The 11,040-nt window shown below is 43.3% G+C and overlaps 1 protein-coding gene and 1 non-coding gene across 2 annotated transcripts in view; one reads left to right on the top strand and one right to left on the bottom strand.

Annotated features, from left to right (window-relative positions):
• Nucleotides 1-851: 851 nt before the first annotated feature.
• The window catches only part of LOC144608506 (dual specificity testis-specific protein kinase 2), an 83,888-nt gene continuing 73,699 nt past the window's right edge, over nucleotides 852-11,040 (bottom strand). The window contains exons 9-10 of the mRNA XM_078426357.1: nucleotides 10,825-10,911; nucleotides 852-4,695 (exon numbers count right to left, since the gene is read on the bottom strand). Of these exons, the coding sequence (XP_078282483.1) occupies nucleotides 4,594-4,695; nucleotides 10,825-10,911 (189 nt within the window). The 3' untranslated portion in view covers nucleotides 852-4,593. The remainder of the gene's footprint in view (nucleotides 4,696-10,824; nucleotides 10,912-11,040) is intronic.
• LOC144608561 (U1 spliceosomal RNA) lies at nucleotides 9,008-9,171 on the top strand. The gene has a single exon (XR_013549213.1). It is a non-coding gene; the product is annotated as a U1 spliceosomal RNA (small nuclear RNA).

Below are 11,040 nucleotides of genomic sequence, written 5' to 3'. Positions count from 1 at the left end.
GGATAGACTGGGCTTGTACTCGCTGGAATTTAGAAGACTGAGGGAGGATCTTATAGAAACATATAAAATTCTTAAGGGGTTGGAGAGGCTAGATGCGGGAAGATTGTTCCCGATGTTGGGGGAGTCCAGAACCAGAGGTCACAGCTTAAGGATAAGGGGGAAGTCTTTTAGGACCGAGATGAGAAAACATTTCTTCACACAGAGAGTGGTGAGTCTGTGGAATTCTCTGCCACAGAAGGTAGTTGAGGCCAGTTCATTGGCTATATTTAAGAGGGAGTTAGATGTGGCCCTTTTTGCTAAAGGGATCAGGGGGTATGGAGAGAAGGCAGGTACAGGCTACTGAGCTGGATGATCAGCCATGATCATATTGAATGGCGGTGCAGGCTCGAAGGGCCAAATGGCCTACTCCTGCACCTATTTTCTATGTTTCTATGAGACGAGGTTGCAATCAGTTCAGTGATTATCTTATTGAATGGCAGAGCTAGGTCAAGGGTCCTCCTGCATTCATGAGGGAGAATTGGATTTTGGATGGCGATTGCTGACTGAAACATTTCTGTGACATACCTGAAATTTGCAATGGCTATATTTCCAATGTTAATTTTAAAGAGTCATAGAGTCAAAGATATGCAAAATGGGAACAGGCCCTTTGGCCCATCGAGTCAGCACTGACCATCAACCTTTATCCCTTTGTACTATTCCACTATTAATCCCATTTTATTTATTCTCCAGAGGTAAAGTGAAATCTTGATACTCACTAGTTATGATGAACGGCTTCACCGTTGCAGTAAATAAACAAAATGTAGAAATGCAACATACTTTTCAGTTAAACTTTATTGTTTTAAAGCTATTATACGTATCAAAGGGGGGAATGGCCCATCGCAGTCCTTGCCTACTGCTTCTACTTGAATTTTTTTAAGTAACTAAGACTGCAAACTAATATTTATCTTAACAATATACATAATTAAGCACTTTTCATAACGTGCATCAAGAAGCTCAAGGTTTTAACTGCACAAGACAAACGCAAGCTAAACAGCAGTTGCTTAGACAAGTTCAGATCCCCATAACAGTTTCCAATATTTTAGAGCCATCTACAACCAGCAGATATTGATCAAGCCACATGCTTTAATCAGAAAGCATTCATATTATCTATATACACCATCTGTCAACTGCCCTGTACATTGTGTAGAAAAATGCAGCATTCACTCATTGAAAACGGTATCAAAAATACCCTCATAACTATAAATAAATGTAACATGAAAAAGAGAATAAAATTAAACGTGTGATTAAACTCTTTAAAATAAGTAACAAAAGCACACATTGACTACTTGGCATACAGAAAGAACAGAATTAAATACTCTTGAAATGAACTCTGTACAGCACAAAGAATGTAGCACTTTAATACTCCACACCAGTTTCACAATTCCACCAGTTTCGCGATTCTTCCTAAACTAGTTTCTGATAGGTCTTAAGGCATCTTATGCGTAGAAATGTTAAGCCATTTTCTCATATATTTAGGTTCTTTATGGCTGGAATTTAAAAACCAGCCTCTGATGATTTTTAAGACAGATTCCAGAAGCTCCCTATGTTAATTTTAGATTTGCAGGTAGTATCCATTAAAGCTTAAAAAAAATGTGCCCTACTGGTATTAATTTTTCCACTGAAGCAGTAAATACAAAACATTTCTGTCTCTGTTGGTGCTGAGCCAGCCAAGAAAAGGGCACAATGTCAGCTCCAAGGGCCTTTCCTGAATGTTTTTTTGAATGTCCCCACCATCTTGGGTATAAAGGGCCCAGGTTCTATGAAGCAAGTTTCTTCAACTATTCAATCTAACCAAGGAAACATTGTCGTGGGGCACTGCAGAGCCCACAAAGCCCAATGCCCACCAGCACTGGTCATCCATGAGACATTGCCTCTGCTGATATTTTAAACACATCAGCTGTGAGTTCATTTAAAAATGTGCTCTGCAAGGTTTTCCCCGTTTGGCCAGGCTAATCAGTCTGACACACATGAAAGTGGTTCTGTTGCACATGAAATTATATCTGATTAACTCTGAACACTTTTAGCCTCAAAGTGAAACAACATGCAGAAAATACTGCAATTAAGAAATATGTTGTTTCCAATTTTCAAATACTTCATGAGCCAAGTCCTGCACTAGGTATTTGAATACTGCAGATTTACTTTTCCAATCAACATTAGAACATCCAACAACATTTAATTTGCATGTGTGCTGTGGTGAATAGCATGAGAGAAAAAAAAGTGTTAAATGACTTTCAGAGTTGCTTCTGGAACTGGAGAATAACTATTTCTGTTCTTTACTTTCAACAATTAGATTTGTATGTTGTCAGTCATGAAAAACAATGTGTTATCCACCCAGTGATCACAATAGGGACACAGGCACAATCCAACAGTGGCAAAGGTTGTGCACCATTTGAAATGCTATTTGAATCCAGAAAATTGGGCCATCAGGCATTCAACGTCCATCTGTAATCTGCACAAAATGCCCTCCACTTGGCTGAGGTATCTTGTGACATAGTTTGAACAGTCCCCATGAAGGTCTTTAACTCAGTTGTTCACTCGGTGGTTGCTTGATGGTAGCTGATCTCCAACTGATGGTAATCTTAAAATATTAGCAGTGCTCATCACCTTGTCCTTCTCGAGAAGTTGAAATAAGCCTGTTCGGTGCACACAACTGCTGGCTGCTCTACATATCTCCATTGAGTATTGCCATTTGTGTCATTCTGACATTGATTGTTCACAGCACCTTGTTCAAACCCAGTGCTACCCTTGCCCAGTTCACTCATGCACTTCGAGTAGCCAGGCCTCTATAACCTCAGGTGGGAAGCTTGTTGGTTTTCTCCCTTCCTAGCTCAAAGTTGCTAAAGCCATTAACACCATCAATTTAAATGATATTAACTAACATGGCCCAGGCCGAGAGATTTCAAATGGCAATACCCTCCAGTCCATTTTCTTGCCACTACTTCTTCCTCAAACAACATTTATCTTCCAAAACAATTATCTAGCTATTATGCCTGTGAAGCTTTCTGGTGTGCAAAGGAGAACTCATTTTTCACAGAGGGTCTACATTTCAAAATACACTTAAGGGCTTTGGGGCTTTCTGCAGTCACAGAGTTGCTAGTTTTTAAATAACTAAGTGCGGCAGAAGATTCTCCCCTTGACTTCAGCAGATCGCTGCTAGGTTCAACAGAACCACAAGATTACATTTGGACTGCGAGAAATTGATTGATCACTTGAAGTTAATATTAATCATTTGTCATAATTTATCAATATGAGTAATGCTGACATCAATTAATATGGTAGGCCAATGCCATATTTTCATGTAATTAATTTCCAAAATATATGCAGAATAGTGGGTTGATTGATTTTTATTATGCCCACTGAGTTGTCCTTGAACAAGTAGGATGTCAGTTTGGTACACTAATTTATCAGTTTGATAAACTAACTGTCGTTTCATTGAATACCAGACACATCATCACAATGACTACTCTCTTTGAAGCACATTGTAAATTTTGACTTGGGAATATTTTCTTCTACTCATTCATCTGTAGGGCACAATGTTATCTACTTCAGCTCACATCCACCAGGAAGGACAAGGCATTGCTCGTTAAGGCAACACGGGTAAATAGTATTGGATTCAAAAGTTGAATCCACGAGCATTTGGCTATTCCAGGGAGATGTTCCCAAAATTGGCTTGCATGGGGTTCAGACTATATCTCCGGGCAATGGACTGTTAGACCCATATGGAAATTCAAGCCCACTGAAATGTTCCTCAAACAAATAATTATGGATGAAGCACTTTCTTACACAAGAACCGGATTTGAGTTTAATGTGCTAAGATGGACTAAAATACGACTCTATTGCTTAACCTTGGTTGAGATTCTGTTTTGAGCAAAACAGATTTTCAGGTCGTGTTGTCTATGTAATGTCTGATCTTGACACATGTTATGATTCTAGGTTGAAATTATTCAAAATAAGCAGCTCTAATGAAAAATTATTGCAGATGATTTGATTAGAGTACATACCAAGATGTTTGCACATTAAATTCACCAATACCAAAGATTGGTCGATTCTCAAAAATTGCCTTGGGTATGAGCACAGTATAAACGATACACATATCAGCCCGACAGGTGCGTTGTAATGAATGAAACCACTTACCTGCCCAGTAACCCAGAATAAAATAAATGCCAATGTAAATTTTCAATGAACTGCCTAGTGTCTGAATTATGTTACAAATGTACACATGAAATTATGGTGATATGGATTTTAGGTAACAGTGCAAAACACACAATCGCAAAGTGGTTGCACATTATACATCTCCTTTCAATTTAGTTTCCAGTGAGGGGGAGATGCCTGAGGACAGCCAAGTCAGCAACATAATTCCTGGAGTATGGATTTTTCCCCCGTGATGGCTCAAAAACTGATGTTGTGCGCTTTCATTATTATCCAAAAGTCAGCCCTTTCTAATACTTCTCCAATTCCTGTAGAACACAGCTCCACTTTTCCTCGAGTTAATATGATAACAGTGACTGCTATCACTCACATAAGGCCTTGTGACCGAGTTAAGCACTGACAGATTCACACAGGGATCTGAACGTCTTTGTTTGCTTCCAAACTTTCGGCTACATCCTCAAGTTGGTCCAGTAACTCGGTGAAGGATGGCCTCTTAAAGGCATCGATCTGCAGGGGATGAGAACAGAGGGCATGGTCTGAATTATCTTTTCTTTATTGGACTCATCTTTACATTTCCTTTACAAATACTATCCTGATACATCGGGAGCTTAAGCCCTCCCTTGGGGTCCAGGATGACTCCCCTCCACCCCATTTTGGAAGGAGTGGAAAGGGGCTGCAAAGTGGCACAGCTGGTAGACCTGCTGCCTCACAGTGCCAGCGACCTGGGTTCGATCCTGACCTCGGATGCCAAATGTGTTGAATTTGCACATTCTCATTACAACCACGTGGGTTTCCTCCGGGAGTTCCGGTTTCCTCCCACATCCCAGACACTCGGGTTTGTTAATTGCCCCCAGTGTGTAAGGAGTGGATGGGAAAGTGGGATAACATGGAACGAGTGTGAACAAGTGATCGATAGCAGGCGTGAACTCAGTGAGGCGAAGGGCCTGTTTCCATGCTGTATCCCTAAACTGAACTAATCCCTGTGCATGAATTAAAGAGTTGGATGGCCAGTGCACAACAACTACCACATGACCTGGCAGACTGAGGTCTGAGTGCAAAGACAGGGCAAGGAAGTCTAAGGCGAACCGAGACCGCACACAAACTCACATGGACACACAGATAATCTGGGCACACATGCAGACACAAGTAATAATACGCAATTTTGGCACACAACTCTCGTAACCACCCCTGTGGTCCCTCTCCAGGTATACTGATGTGAAAAGATGCTGTGCAAACCCAAAAGAGATAAGACATGACCTCCGTGCTGAAATTCGATTTAAAAAATAATATTTGGGGCAACTTTCTTCGCAGTGCAATCTATTGATGCACAAGTAATGGACATCCTTTCATTGAAGCTTATATTCCAAATCCATGGATAGGAATAGATGGGAACAGCAATACACCATCTGAACTTCCTAAAATTCATGTTTCTTTCCCCATCATCTACAGCCACATTGAATTGAAAAGAACAACGTCAAGCCTCATCGCAGAATAAACAGATAATGCTTGTTGCTGTAAATTATCTCCATGATACCACCTACAACTGTAATAATGCCTTCATTGAGGGGGATCTTTGTTTAAAGATTTTACAAAGAAATCAGTCTTTTTATAAGAATCAATCTGGCTTGCTGATGTTGCGCACTAAAAGGGGATTTTATTTCGGAGTCACGTGAGTGACTACGTGAAGACCCCGTCCAGCACGCGTGCGCGACATTAGCGTTCATGCAGTGCACCGCGACGAACGGGAGTTCAAGGTGCTCCCGCTACAAACTAAAAAGTCGGGCCGACAGGTAAGTTCTACCGTGGCCGTAAGTATTTTCTCTCTGGTCTGCTTTAGGTCCCAAGATGACCAAGACCAGAGGAAAGAAATTTGCAGTCGCCCCCGTTCGTTTTCCGTTGAGGAACGTTCTTTGGAGGGGGGGCAAGAGGCGGCACAACTACCGAGCCGAGCCCAGCACCGCTAGTGCAGCCTGAGCAGCGGGCTGGAGGTACCTGCAGCCAGAACCGGGCGGTAGTGTCTGGACGATTCAGACGAAGATGCTACACCGCTACACAGCGGCACTGGCAGCCGCCTAAGCCTAAAACGGCTTATGGAGCAATGCTCCAGCGAGATCTGCTGAGAGCAGCAGCAGACTCGCCAAGGGAGGGCCCAGATCGCCCAGGCACTCCCGCAGTGCCCTTTAGGGGCACTGGCCATTGCCTCACCTTCGTTTGAAGGCAGCATTGGCGACCAGGTCTGGGCTGGTCAAGAAGAGGGGTTGTTGGCTGAAGATGTCCGGAGTACGCAGAGTGCAGGATCAGGAAGAGCTGCTGGGTGTGGTCAACCGCTACGTGGACATTCCACGAGGGGGTCGGCCTTTAGAGCCGAAACTTGCAGCCAGCATTGACCACCTGTCCTCAAAAACCCTACAAGAACGGGTGGTCAATGAGGCTCTTGAGCTATACACAGCCCCAGAAAATTGTACATCATTAAATGTACCAGCTGTAAACAGCCAAATTTGGGGACATTTGGGGCAGGAACCTGGAGTTGAAGCTCCAGAAAATCCTTAAACTGACTGCAGCGATAACATCATATGCTCGGTCCATTGATGGTGTGGACATTTCCACAAATCAGCAAGATACACTAGCTCTGCTGTGCACCACTCAATACCAAATAAATGGTTTACCGAAATTATCAAGCCTGCCCTCAACCCTAAGTTTGCGGGACTCTGCAAAACACCGGGTTCAGAACCTCCAATTCTGCTTTTTGGAAAGGATCTCCCAAAAAAGGTGAAAGACCTAGAGGAAGAATCCAAGACCTTTGGTCTCGTGAGGGCAGGCTTGGGACCGAGCAGACCTAACAAACCCAGGCGGCAGTACCTCACGGCGTCCACCAGTCATAAACCACCATATGGGACTGGTGAAAGCTCGGGGTCCGCAACCATTCCCCGTAAGCCTTTTAGGCCAGGGCCCAGAGCGGACCCCATGGAAAATGCGCCACCCCCCAACAACAACATCAACGTCAACAGCAGCCCTCTACAGCCCAGCAGACACCTCATCGTCCAGCGAAGAGGCAGAAGAAGAATTAACACCAATCACCATGGAGGTAGGTGGGTCTGGTACCTTTCGGCATATGAGCAGTAGGGACTCTATACTAACAGGGAGGAGATTGCACTTGTTTTTTGCATGCATGGGAAACCATCACTAATGACAAATACATACTAACCTGCATTCATGGCTATAAAATTGACTTTGTTCATGAAAACATTCCGCCAGTTCAGCACATACCCCAAAGGGTATTCACCCTCTCAGTCAAAGACAAACAAGAGGGTCAAGCTGAACTTGTGAGGCTACTAGCAAAAGGTGTCATTGAAAGAACAAAACATGAACCTTTGGAATTTGTGTCTACAGGGTACTTTCTAGCAGGCATTGATTTAAAAGATGCCTACTACTCAGTACCCATACACAAGGAGCACCGTAAATAATTAAAAATTTATCTGGATGAAACAGCTATGTCAATTTAAAGCCTTACCAAATGGACTAACCTCCGCTCCAAGGTTTCACTAGAAGCTTAAAACCCGCCTTGGCATTATTGACAAAACAAAAGCATATAGTCATGGCGTACTTAGATAGGGAAACCTTGGAGACAGCTATTTTGGCAGTAGCAGCCACCAAACGTTTGTTTGAAACTTTGGGGTTTGTCATACATCCAGATAAATCCAATTTTACACCGTCCACTACCATGGACTATCTTGGATTTACGATTGATACTGTTCGCATGGTTGTAACTCTGCCAAAGTGGAAAGCATCACAATTGGCACTATCATGCCACGAACTAATGCATAAACGTCAGCCAACCATACGGCAGGTAGCTAGAGCTATTGGTAAAATGGTAGCAGCTTTTCCAGCTGTACAATTTGGGCCTTTGCACTACCAAAATTTACAAAGAACAAAAGTGCACGAACTAAAGCAAAACTCAGGTCACTTTGACCGAGCATGTATTTAACTGCTGAATCCATTACAGAGTTACAATGGTGGACAAGGAACATTAGCCTCAGTTCCAGTCCCATAATTATCTCCAACCCAGTATTAACCATTCAAACGGATGCCAGTGCCTTGGGCTGGGGAGCAACTAACATGCTATCCAGCACAGGGGGCAGATGGACTAATTCTGAATCATCTTGCCTACAGACACGGGGTATCAACTATTTAGAAATGTTGGGTGCGTTTTATGGTTTAAAAGCATATGCATCTAATACGCATCATGCACATGTCCGGTTGCAATTAGATAATACCACGGTGGTGGCTTATATCAACCACATGTGTGGTATAAAGTCAATATCGTGTGATAAATTGGTCAAAAATACAGTGGCAGACACCAGGTCACGCAAATTTAACGATAACATCAAATGGATGTTAAATCCCAAAATATTTGCCGAAATTACAAAGCAAAATGGCACACCAGATATCGATCTATTTGCATCCAGGCTGAATCACCAGGTACCAACGTATGTCGCTTGGGAACCAGACCCTGAGGCAGCAGCAGTTGATGCATTCACGCTGTATTGGGGGAAAAATGTTCTTTTATGCTTTTCCTCCCTTCTGCCTCATCAGTCGGGTATTACGGAAGATTCAATTGGATTCCGTCCCCAGCAGTCCGGAATTATTAATCCACCCAGTGTCAGGCATTAGTCACCCGTGCCATGACAGAGTCAATCTCCTGGCTTGCAGATTCTAAAAAGACCTCTACTGGGCCTGGGACTGTCTGAGGACGCCATCAACATGATGACCGCATCCCACCGGGAGTCCACCAGGAGACAATACCTGACCAATATAAGGAATACTTACCTGGCAGGGGAGATACCTTGATCACTCAGGAGGTTTTCCCAGGACAAGGCTATCCCATTGCACTTCGGGTGTGCTGACGCCTGCGATGTCCCCAAATGCGGGATACTCGACTGCAAAATTTGTGGTAGTGAGGGACTGCGTTCGCTCTCTCCCCTGTTAAAATGGGAACGGTATTGCTCCAAAACAGGAACTACCTACACTACAGCGACACCCACCAGTGTTGTGCAATTCCTGGTTGGATTACATCAGGAAGGACTCAGCTACAGCGCCATAAATACAGCCAGGAGTGCGTTGTCAGCTTATTTGGTTCCAGCAGCAGGACAACTGGCTTTGGGGTCCCATCCACTAGGAATCAAAATCATGAGAGGCATTTTTAATACTAACTCCTCCAGACCAAGGTACACTCAGATCTGGGATGTCAGCATTGTGCTGACGTACCTTAGGGGATGGCCACCGCCCAGGGCACTCACGCTGGAACAACTTACACTGAAATCAGTCATGCTCATGGCACTAGTGTCAGCTTAAAGGGTACAATCCCTCCACCTTCTGAGGCTCGACAGCATGACAGAGTCATTGGACTGTTTCACATTCCATATTCAGGGACTGGTCAAACAAACTAGACCAGGTACCACGCCTCCAGTCATGGAGTTCTGGGCATATTCATCTGAACCACGGCTGTGTGCCAAGACCACCTCGCCAATTACATAGACACAACATACAACTTAAGAGGGAGAGAAAAAGCCTTATGGATAAGCCACAAGAAGCCTCATGGTCAGGTGACGAGCCAAACCATTTCAAGGTGGCTCAAGCAGGTGCTTAAGTCCGCGGGAGTCAATACGAATGTTTACAAATCTCACTCCACCAGGGCTGCATCTACGTCGGCGGCTAGTCAAATGGACGTGCCAATTGACCATACTCTGGCCAGAGCAGGATGGTCCTCGGAAAGAACTTTCCAAAGGTTTTATAATAAACCGCTGGCGCAACCTGCTACATTTGCAGACAGAATTTTAGAGTCTGCAGATAATATTTAATTTGAGCCCTGGGGAGCTCTCTGTTTTTGTTGTCATTAATAAACCTTTTTTGTTCACAAACAGGTTTCTTGATCGCGATAACATACTTCCTCCCTCTAAGGTCTTCAGACAGTGAGTGAAGCATGAGCTGGTACACGGTTCGGAATCACAGAAGCTTTGAAGTCTTCACGTAGTCACTCACGTGACTCCGAAATAAAATAGTAAGATTAAATGAGAACTTACCAGTTCGAAGTTTGATCTGTATTTTATGAGGAGTTACGATGAGGGACTACGTGCCCTCCGCTCCCACCCTTTTTTATACAGATCAACTGGTAATCAAGTTCTTATTTTTTCTTTACTATATTTATTTCAATCGTTGTGTTTTTTCTGTGAATCCACACCGCTGCTTTGAAGAATGTCGCGCACGCGTGCTGGACGGGGTCTTCACGTAGTCCCTCATCGTAACTCCTCATAAAATACAGATCAAACTTCGAACTGGTAAGTTCTCATTTAATCTTACTATTATAAATGGTCGAAACCACTTATTACAGCCTGCAGGACAAAATATCCATCCGTACCGTTCACCTTCGTTTCACCTGTGCATGTTCATTGAGAACATGGAACTGCCAAGAATATTGAACAGTACGTTTTAAACTTTCCCTGTAAAACACAACTCTCGACAATGATCACCAGTGAGAGACAGAAAACCTACTCCTCAGTAGTGGCTGCATGTTCAAGATCAATACAAGTGATGTTCAAAAGTGGAACAAAAAGCGGACAAATTATAAATGACACGCACCCTGCAACAGTTAACAGTTAATTCCAGCACCCGCTTTGGACAGCCGTTCACCATTTCCTGGAATGCTTCAGCATTAAGCCCATAATCCTAGACAACAAAAATTACAATAAAACAATTAAAGATTGACGTACAGATCAACTAAAAACCGAGTTAAGCCATCTATAAATATGTGGTGTCAATATTTTACTGTTTATGCAATGATTTTTAATTGCTTCA

The sequence above is a fragment of the Rhinoraja longicauda genome, chromosome 31 (genome assembly GCF_053455715.1).
Source record: "Rhinoraja longicauda isolate Sanriku21f chromosome 31, sRhiLon1.1, whole genome shotgun sequence".
Lineage (NCBI taxonomy): Eukaryota > Metazoa > Chordata > Chondrichthyes > Rajiformes > Arhynchobatidae > Rhinoraja > Rhinoraja longicauda.
Note: the sequence above shows the minus strand (reverse complement) of the source record. Positions and strands in the feature narration are given on the sequence as shown.